Raw genomic sequence first — 10,602 nt, forward strand, 5'->3', positions numbered from 1 at the left:
CAGCAGCAGGGGGCCCTGGAATTCCGATGGCCTTATCTTCCATCTAAGAAGGCGGCCTTCAGTCAGGTGGTGTGCGAGTGAGCAGGTCCTTTTTATCTTAACTTTGGGTAAAATGTACCTGCTCTAAAGTTGGTTTCCCTTGATGGGACACTGCCTCCAGAGGAAAGTGTGATTTTAAAGGCGCCTCTGACTTGGGGCGGACGTCAGACTGGGCACTTAATTCGTCCCTTACTCTCCCCGAGTTTGTAGGCATTTCCAGCCATGAGGAATGTGAACTGTTGTCCTTGGGTCTTGATGCCAGGAGGTGCGCTGCGTCCTCTTTCAGAAGGGAGGCCACCCTACTTTGAGTGATGGCTGACTGGGCCTGTTTATGGTGTGGCTTAGTATATATATTTTTTAATTAGTTGTGACTCACTCTTCAAATGTTTGTCATTCATTTGCTGGGATGAACTTGACTGTAGTTGGAGTGAATTCTTCATACAGGTGATGTCATGCAAGGTAGTTTCTTCTTGAACCAACCTAATCCATACTTAAAAATAAAAAAGAAAGAAAAAAAAAAAATGAAAACCAGCGTCCTGTGAAAGCGTCACTGTTTCTGTGCAGTCTTCGATTCCAGCGGCCCCGTCTGTCCGTACTCACTCACATGGCCTTGCCTTTTCCACTGCTGACACTGTGAGGATACAAGCAGTCTGTGTCTAGGTGCACACATGTCTTTCACCCACTAGAAAAAGGATTCAGACTTCCCGGACTTCCGCTCAGGCCTCGTCCCAAGTTCTGTAAGGCGTGAGCGTATGCTAATTCACAGTCTCTAAGATGTAAGTGTGGCAGGCGCTGTCATCTCCTGCACTTTGGTGTGGTGCAACATGTGTTTACACGCCTGTTAGGTTTTTTTGGGGGGCGTGAATGAGAAGTGCATTCATCTTATCTGTGCCATTTGATTAGTTTTGACAAATGCACGACCTAATCCCCTGTGAAGATAGAGAGCAGTGCCGTCGCCCTAGAAAATTCCACGGTGCTGCTCCCGGGGCGGGCGTCGTGCCAGCACCCCTGAAGGCAGCCCCGCTTCTGGTTCGTGTCTGCCGTCAGCCACCCAGCCCGTCTCAGAATGCGATGCCAGTGGAACGTCGCAGTGTGCTTTTCCGTTCAGTGGGCACTTTTTAGGCTTATTTATGTCACGTGCGTTAGTAGTTTGTCCCTTTTTATTACTGAGTCCTATTACACGGTACGAAGGCGCCACGGTTTGTTAGGTTTGTTATTCCTTCCCTTACTGGTGGACACTTGGGCGGCCTGCAGTAGGAGTGAAGCCGCTCTGAATGTTGTCCTTGAGGTCTTTGTGGACACACGTGTTCCTGTCTCGGGTATATACCTAGGCGGGGCACTGCTGGCTCGCAGGGTACGTGCGTGTTTAGGTTTATGGAAACCCAAGTGGTCATACTTTCTACGCTCCCACAACACACACCCCTGAGAGCTCTGATTGCCCCACATCCCGGCCAGCATCGGGAGTTGTCAGTCTTGTTAATTTTAGCAATGCTGGTGGGCTCATAGTGGTGTCTCATCGTGTTCGATGACTAAAGATGACCACGGATGCAGCACTTACTCATGTGCTTATCTCTCTTCCTTTCTCAAGTGTCCGTTCAGCTTTTTTGCCCATTTGAAAAACCGGGGTTATCGCCTCGCTGTTACTTGGTTGTAGGGGTGCTTCATGTATGTGGGCGCAAGTCCTAAGCCAGGGTTCGGGCGCGTCCCTCCCAGTCCGTGGCTTGAGCAGAGGTATCGATTTTGACAAAGCCTAATTTATTAATTTTTATTTTATGGTTATTGCTTTCTGTGTCCTGGAAACCATCACCAACCCCCAAATTGCAAAGATACTCTTCTGTGTTTTCTTCCAGAAGCTTTAGCTTTTAGTTTGGTCTGTGGTCTGTCTTGAACTACTTCTTATGCGTAGTGTCAGGTAGTGTCAGGTTGTTTTTCTGGGGGCTAGTTAGATTAATTCAGTAGCTCTCATTTTCAGTCTGTGAACTTTTTGATTGTTCTTTGGCCAGTGGCCAGAGACTCCCCTTTCCCTGGTCATTTTAAAGGAGAGGGGACACCTGAGCATGAAGGAGCCAGTGTGTTTAATGGAAACGTGTAAAGTGTACTGGGAAAGTCTGGGATTTAATTTTAAGTTCACCTGGCCAACCAGTTAGAACTCTCCGGAGCCGAGCGTTTGGTTTGACTGGCCTGGCCTGGCGGGCGGGCGGGTGGCGGGAGCCAGGCCAGCACTGTCTCCTCTGCCCTTTCTCAAGCACCCAGAGAGGACACATGGCTTCTCTCTCTAGACAGAGCAGCTCCGTCTCGTCCTTTCTTAGAGTAGGGCTCCCTCTGCCGTGCGAGGACGTCGGCCAAGCTGGGCGGTCTCGGAAGGTCTGTGTGGCCCCTTCCGTGGCATGTTTGGGGTCGCGAGGAAAGAGCTGTCTGGGGAGCAGGCCGTGTCCCACTGCAGCGGTGCGGGGCTGGGGGCACAGTGGACGACTTCGGATGCAGCACGCCGGAGTCTGGTGTCTCTGGAAGACAGAGTTTAGAGCGGGAGGCTGGGCGACATGGTTGACCGAGAAACGACTTTGGTGTCAACATCACTGTATAGTTTCCCCGCCAGGGAGGCTCAGCCCTGTTGCTACCACGGGAAACGCGCAGAAACATCCAAACTAAGGACTGTTTTGAGAAACAGCTGTCCTGGGTCCTTCAAAAATGCCACTGTCATGACAGGAAAGATGTTGGGGAATTGTTTTTAAATGAAAGGAGACCAAGAAGATATGACAACTCAATGCAGTTGCACGTCCTTGATTGGATTCTGCATGATGACAGAAGCCGTCAAGGACGTTAAAAAGACAATGGGGAAATCTCAGCGTGGCCTGTAGTAGGTGTTACGCCAAGGCTAAGTGTGATTCACTGGCCTGTCGTAACGTAAGAGGATGTCCTCATTTTTGAGAGGTGAATGCTGAAGTGACATCGTGATGTCTGTGGCTCGGCTTCGTGGTGGTGGCTGCAGGTTGTGGGAAGACGGTCCCTCAGGAAGTGGATTGAGTTCGTTTGGTTCTTTGCCACATTTCTTTCTGTCAGACGCCAGAGGGAGGTTATCGAACTAAACAGGTGCTCACTGAGGTGTTGCAAATTCTCTGAGAATTTAAAACCTTTGCTTTCCGTTCCTAATAATCTCGGAGAAAAATAGAAGCATGTCTTGGGGCATGGACGCGAGCGCCTTCTCCCCAGCTGCCTCCGTGCGACTTCAGTGGGTGCGTGTGTGCTGCTTGTCTCATCGGCGCCCCTCTTTGAACAGAGGCAGAAGCAGTGGGAATCCTGGCACGCACCGGCTCGCTGTCTAGGCATGCCGAGCTCAAGGTCAAGTTAGTGATGACGGAGGCAGTTGAGTTTCAGGAGAACACCATCTTTATTTGTCCTGTTCTTTTGAATTGTATCGGTTCTACAGTTTTAAAAATGTTTTTGTTGTGGTAAAATATACATGAGACAAAATTTACCGTCAAACCATGTTTCGGTGCTTAGCTCAGTGGCATTAAGGACACTCAGAGTGTCGATTAACTCGCCACCGTCCGGCTCCAAACCCATTAAGCAGTAACTTTCTGTTTCCCGCTCCCCGTCCCCTGGCGCCTTCTGTCCCCTCCTGCCCTGATAACTTTTCAGCTCTTCTAGATGCCCCACATAAGTGGAATCAGACAACGTTTGTGCTTCCGTCTGGCTTACCTCACTTAACAGGTTTTCAGGCATCATCCGCGTTGCAACATGGACCGGAATTTCCTTTTTCATGGCTGGGTAGTATTCCGCTCATGCATACACTGCAGGCTAGCACCCGTCCATCCGCCGGTAGACGGGTTGCTGTGTCTTCCCGCTGTCGTAGACGACGCTGCCGGGAACGTCGGTGCACAGATACCTGCGTCCAGGGTTGGAATTGCTAGGCCGTGCTGTGATTATTTAGCGTTTTGAGGAACCGCTGGCCTTTTCCACAGCAGCGGCTCATTTCACATCCCGCCAGCAAGGCACGAGAGCTTCCGTTCCTCCCGTCCCCTCAACACGTGTCATTTTCTGTTTTTTTTTTGACAATAGCCATCCCAGTGGGTGTGGAGTGGTATCTCATTGTGGTTTTGACTGGTATTCCCTGGTGACTAAAGATGTTATAATCTATTCATGTGCTTATCGGCCATTCGTGTTATCTTCTTTGGAGAAATGTCTATTAATGTCTTCTGCCCTTTTGTGATCAGGGTTGTTCGTTTTTGTTATTGAGTTTTAGGAGTTCTTTATATATTCTGGGTAGTGATCACTTATCAGATGTATAATTTGCAAATATCTTCTTTATTCTGTGTGTTGTCCTTTTACTCTCTTGATAGTGTCTTTTGATGCACAAAATTTTTAAATTTTCATGTTGTCCGGTTTATTTTTTCTTTTGTGGTCTGTGCTTTTGGCGTTATAAACTATTGTTAAATCAAAAGTCATGAGAATTTTCCCCTATGTTTTCTTTTATAGTTTAGCTGTTAATGATTACGTCTGGTTAATTTTGAGTTAATTTTTTATATGGTGTACAGTAAGGGTCCAGCTTTTTTCTTTGCATGTGGATATCCAGTTTTCCGAGCACCGTTTGTCGATAATGTCATCCTTTCTCCATCCAATGGTCTTGGCACCCTTGTCGAAAATAATTTGACCATGTATGTGAAGGTTTATTTATGGGCTCGCCATTCTATTCCTTAGGTCTATATGTATGTCCTTAAGCTGGTACTACACAGTTTTGATTATTAGAGCTTCGTAGTAAGTTTTGAAGTGGGGAGTGTGAGATTGCCAATGATATTCTTTTTCGGGGTTGTTGTGGCTATTTGGCATCCCCTGAAATTCCCTATGAATTTTAGGATGGTTTTTTCTCTTTTTCCAGAATATGTCATTGGGATTTTGACAGGCGTTGCCTGGGATCTGTAGGTCCCTTTGGGTAGTATTACCATCCTAACAATAGTAAGGCTTCCAGTTCATGAGCACAGAATGTTTTCCATTTTATTTGTGTCTTTTAAAATCTCTTTCAGCAGTGTTTTGTAGTATTGAGTGTACAAGTCTTCCAACTCCTTGGTTATATTTATTTACAAATATTTTATTTTTGATGCTATTGTAAATGGCATTGTTTTCTTAATTTCCTTTTCAGATTGTTCATTGTTAGCATACAGAAACAGCCGATTTTTGTCTCTTTTATATCCTGCAACTTTGCTGACCTTGTTTAACTCTTTAACAGCGTTTTTGTGAATTCTCTAGTGTTTTCTACATATAAGATAGTGTCATTTGCGAGCCAAGATAACTTTACTTCTTCCTTTCCGATGTGGTTGCATTTTATTTATTTTTCTTGCCCAACTGCTCTGCCTAAAGCTACCTGTTGAACAGAAGTGGCGAGAGCTAGTGTCCTGGTCTTGTTCCCGATCCTAGAGGAAAAGCTTTCAGTCTTTCACCAGCGAGTATGATGTTAGCTGCGGGCTTTTCACCTATGGCCTTTATCATGTTGAGGAAGTTACTTTCTGTTACTAGTTTATGGAGTTTAGTTTTTAATCATGAAATGGTGTTGAATTTTTCAAATGCTTTTTTGCATTAACTGAGGTAATCGTGGGTTTTTTCCTTTATTCCGGTAATGTGCCTTATTACATTGATTGATTTTCGTATGTTGAACCATCCTTGCATTCTGGCGATCAGCTTCACTTGGTCATGGTGTGTGGCCCTTTCCATGCGCTGCTGGATTTGGTTTACTGGTCTTTCGTTCAAGATTTTTGTGTGTGTTCATGAGGCGTATTTTTTCCTTTAAGTGTCTGTCTGGCTTTGGTATCAGGGGATGCTGGCCTCATGCTTGAGGAAGTGTTACGTTTAGTTTGCCAGGGCTGCTGTAACGAAGCAGCGTAGACCGGGTGGTTTAAACAACAGATTCATTTTCTCAGGACCGGAGGCTGGAAGACCAAGATCAAGGTGTCTGCAGGGCTGGTTTCCTCTGAGGCCTCTCTCTTGGCTTGTGGATGGCCATCATCTCCCCACGTCCTCACGTGGTCACCCCTCTGTGTGTGTCTATGTCCTAATCTTTTCTTACGAGGACACTGGTCGGATTGGGTTAGGGCCCACCCAGATGACCTCCTTTTACCTTAGTTGTCTGTTTAGAGGCCTTGTCTCCAAGTACAGTCACCTTCTCAGGTGTTGGGGGGTTGAGCTTCAGAAAAGGTCACAATTCAGACCATAGCATGTCCCTTCCTCTTCAGATGTTTTGGTAGAGTTTGAGAAGAATTTGTGTTAATTCTTTAAATGTTTGATAGAAATTCACCAGTGAGGCCACCTGGTTCTGAGTTTTTCTTTGTTGGAAGAGTTTTGATTACTGATTCAGTCTCCTTACTAGTTATAGAAAATTCGTTCAGATTTTCTATTTCTTTTTGAGTCAGGGCTGATAAATTGTTTTTCTAGTAATTTGCCTCTTTTATCTAAGTTATTTAATTTGTTGGCCTACAAATTGTTCATCATATTCTCTCCTAATGCTTTATTTCTATAAAGTTGGTAATAATGTCCCTTTTTCATATTTGACTGTAGTAATTGAGTCTCCTCTGTTTTATTCTTAGTCTAGATAAGGTTTAGTCAGTTTTGTTGATCTTTTCAAAGAGCCAGCTTTTAGTTTTGTTGATTTTTTTTAAATCGATTTTTCTATTTTATTTGCCTCTGCTCTAATCTTTATTATTTTTGTTTTTCTGCTCTTGGGTTTAATTTCTTTGTCTCTTTCTAATTCCTTACTATGTATAGTTAGGTTATCGATTTGAGATTTGTTTAGATGCGTGCATCTACAGATACAGGTTTCCCTCATAGCACTGCCTTTGCCGCATCCCCTAACTTGCTATTTAGTGTGTCCATTTTCGTTTATCTCAAGGTATTTTCTAATAAAGTTTTGAATTTATCGATTTTATAGTTTTTAAACTTACATCTTTTCTGGTCTCAGAATTGCATGAGTAGTCCTCTATCTTGATTCATGGTTGAAACATGGTAGCATGTTTGAGCTGCGTTGCGACAAAGCATGTAATGGACAGTGGGGTCTGTGAGGCCTCGCTAAACTCGCACAGTGAAGCTTTGTCAAGACACCTGCAGTCGGTGGTATGGAAAATGGCCTCAGTGAGTAAGTGGGCCTGTGACCTAAAAGGCTTAAACAGGCCACACCCTTCCCGGTGGCCCTTAGAGTAGAAGGTGGCCCCGTCCTTACTGAGGGCCTGTGTGGGGAGCAGGGTGGCCACAGGCTGGCATCCCGTCTGCGTGAAGGCCGCCAGCTCTGATGCCCGAACCGCTCCCTTAACTCTGGTCCCCCAGCTCCCGCCCCGAGCCCCGCATTGTCACGGGCACAGCCCTCTCTCCAGCCAGCTTTTGGTGACCATCTAGGTACTACATTTCACAGGTCTGAAAGTAGTTGAGTGCTTGGGGCCAGTGATAGACGCCAAGTAGCCAGCTGCCCTGGGCACGTGCAAGTTCTGCCAGCCCCCGCCGCACTCCACGCACGGCCACCTGGCGGGGGGAAGGGGGTGTGGCGCGCTCGGCTGGGGGACCCAGGCGCCGTGTGCCCGTCTGGCTGCGGGTGCCAACCGCAGACCTCTCTCCCACCGCAGGTCTTCAGAAACCCCCACGAGGTGGCGACGGTGCTGCTCATCCAGACGCTGGGCGACTTGGCGCCTTCGCTGCCCGCCTGCCTGAGCGCCGGCGTGGAGCAGGCGGGGCCAGAGCTGGAGCTCTCTAGGCTGCTGGACTTCCATGCCACCACCACCCACTTCGCCAAGGGGCTGGAGATGGCACTGCTGTCCCACTCACGTGAGCAGCCTTTCCTCGCTCTGTTGACTGACACTTCTGGGGCCTGGGTGGCTTGCCTTGTCGGGTGGATGGGTCGGTTCCGCTTCTCAGCAGTATGGAAGCCTTTGCCCTGAGAATGTCGCCGTCGTGGACACGGCGGTTGCTTACTACCCACCCCTAGCAGCCGTGCTGCCTGGCGCTTTACATGCCCTGGGGAGGCAACAGACCCAGACCTCGGTGCAGCCAGGGGCAGAGGTTACTGGGGGGCGGGTCCCTCTGCCTGGCCCGGCATCATGAGCCCTTGGTTCAGCCCGCAGAGTGCGCTCGCGGGAGCAGACGGGCTGAGGAGCTTTCGGAGTGGCAGCGGTTCTGAGGGCAGGGCTGCTGAGTGAGGGCTGGCGGTGGCCGTAAGAGCGGACCTCACCCTGGCTCCTTTGGGTAGACGGTGCGCGTGCTGCCACGTCCCCCGGCTGTTTTCTGTCTATGGTAAAAGCATCGTAAACCTTTAGGGGACACCGACCTCGTGACACATGCTGCTGTCAGATCAGGAAGTCACTTCCAGAAGGCCTTGTCCTGCCGTGTGGCTGCTGTGTCACCACCTTGGCTTATTCCATAGTTATTCTCTTTAATTACACTTGCATGTAATTACCTCGGACGTTCCAGGGACCGTGTGTATTGTTCGGGTTCCCGGTGACTCATGGGTGTTTTTGGCACTCTCCCTGCTCAGGCCGTGGTTGCGGGAGAGGCTCGGTGGCGGTGGGCAGCCTCCAGGGGACCAGGTGCCCTTCCCAGTGGCCGGAGGGTTTGCAGCTGCGCGTCCTGCCGGGGCAGACTAAAACAGACCTTCCTCCGCTGCTGACCACGGGCAGCTCTGAAGAGCCAGCGGGGGGAGTGCTGTGTCACGCAGCAGTGGCCGCAAGGATCTTTCAGGAGTCCTACTGAGTTGTTCAAAAAAGTGTTTTTTAAATTTAAAAAAACCTTGGAAACACAGACAAAAATGAAAAAGAGAATAAAAATGACCGCTAACCTTATCACTTGGAGAGAACCGCGACAGCTTTCGGTCACATTTCTCCCAGTAATTAAATGTAAATTTTTCATAAATATGTATACTTTATATGCACATATATATTTATACATATTTTTAAATGTCGATTGCATACTATCTTATTTTTTTTGTTCAAAATAATATAACGAGAATTTTCTTATGTCATTAAATGTTTGATGACCACTTAACTATGGGTTGCTATGACTTTTTAACACATTTTTGGGACAGTTTGTATCAAAAAGCAAGAAAGCACTCAAAGACTCATAGGGATGTGTCAAAAAGACAGGTGGCAGCCTGAGGGGCAGCCACTGACCAGATCGGAAATGACGTGAACATCAGAATGAGAAGGGACCAGCACAGTGGGTGGAAAGACCCTGTGCGTTCCCAGTGCAATTCGGAAGGGACAGTGACGGGCACAGGCGCGGGGCGTGACATCGGCGACGTCAGCGAGCGTTCAGGCCACGTGTGCCAGGTCGCTGGGTGGTCCGTCACCTGAGAAGCTGTGTGCCGAGTCACAAGCGCACGCACTTAGATTTCTGATGCCGGCGTGCTTGCGGTTTCTGTGCAGCCGCACGTAGGATTTGGGGAGTGCCCGGTACAGCACCCTGCTTCTGCCAAGTCCTGGGAAGGCTCGAGGCGGAAAGTGTTCTCCTGTGGAGCCTTTGCTCTGTGGTGGCTCTTGAACTTGACCGCCAAGGGATGTCACATGCGGGTCCTTGACCACGACGGGCCTGGTGTCCTTAGCGTACTTTAGACCCTGGTACGGCAAGTCCACACTGGGGCAGAGACTGCAGCACCTGTCACAGCTCCCATCTTCAGTGGAGCAGGTTGGCAGAACACTGTCCCTCTACGAGGACGCAGTCCCAGCGCCGGCCTGGTCCCGCCTCCGCTCCCGGCCCTTCACTCATCACTGCCTCTCTTTTCTGATCCTAAAGACGAGCCCAGCCTGGTGAGAGTCGCGGAGCTGGTGGATGCCGTGTACGGCCCGTACGCGCCTTACCAGCTCAAGTACGGCGACCTGGAAACGAGCAGCCTCCTCATCCAGATGAGCGCGGTGCCCCTGGTATGCCCGTGTCCCGCCCGCTCTCGGGGCATCCTGGGGGCGGGGTGCGTGGGACTCGGTGGGAGGCGGCATCACGGGGGCAGAACCGGCTCCGAGGGCCTCGTGGACTCTTGCCATCTGCATGGAGAATTAGCACAGGCTGCTTCAGCTGCCATTTAAAGTCACTGCTATGGGTCTAGAGACAGAAGTCTTAGGATAAGGTGATCACCTCCCCGATTTGAGACTTTCTTACTGCGGCAGTGTTGTGTTTGAGGAAGGCAGGCTGATGGGGACGGCAGCTGAGCCCCCATAGACAGTGCCACACGGCCATGTTCACTGTGTGGGCCGGGGAAAAGAGAGGGCGTGTCCAGTGCAGGTGTTAAGGTGTCTAGCAGAGGTCAGTTGACATTTAAGACAGGTTCTACAGTAGCCACGTGCTGCCTAGAAGGTCTCTTCCACTTTGGTGACACTCTTGCCCCTGCAGGGAGCATTTTTTTCACTGGGTCCTTTTGGAATGTCTGATACGGAGATTCGAGTTCTGGGCCTGAGCCTCGGGGAGGCAGGCCTTGTTAGTCCCAGAGACAGAGGAGGAGCTGAAACCACAGGGGTGGATGCCGGGGCTTGATCGTGCCCTCCTGCCACGGGTTAAGTTGTGACATCTCGCAGGCCACCGAGATGGCTCCTGTGGCACAGGTCT

The 10,602-nt window shown here is 49.3% G+C and overlaps 1 protein-coding gene across 1 annotated transcript in view; it reads left to right on the plus strand.

The window, feature by feature from the left end:
- COG7 (component of oligomeric golgi complex 7) overlaps positions 1 to 10,602 on the plus strand; it is a 61,306-nt gene that overhangs the window by 29,203 nt on the left and 21,501 nt on the right. The window contains exons 10-11 of the mRNA XM_025047280.1: positions 7,641 to 7,839; positions 9,799 to 9,926. Of these exons, the coding sequence (XP_024903048.1) occupies positions 7,641 to 7,839; positions 9,799 to 9,926 (327 nt within the window). The remainder of the gene's footprint in view (positions 1 to 7,640; positions 7,840 to 9,798; positions 9,927 to 10,602) is intronic.

This window comes from Pteropus alecto, unplaced genomic scaffold (genome assembly GCF_000325575.1).
Source record: "Pteropus alecto unplaced genomic scaffold, ASM32557v1 scaffold15, whole genome shotgun sequence".
In the NCBI taxonomy this organism is placed as follows: Eukaryota; Metazoa; Chordata; class Mammalia; order Chiroptera; family Pteropodidae; genus Pteropus; species Pteropus alecto.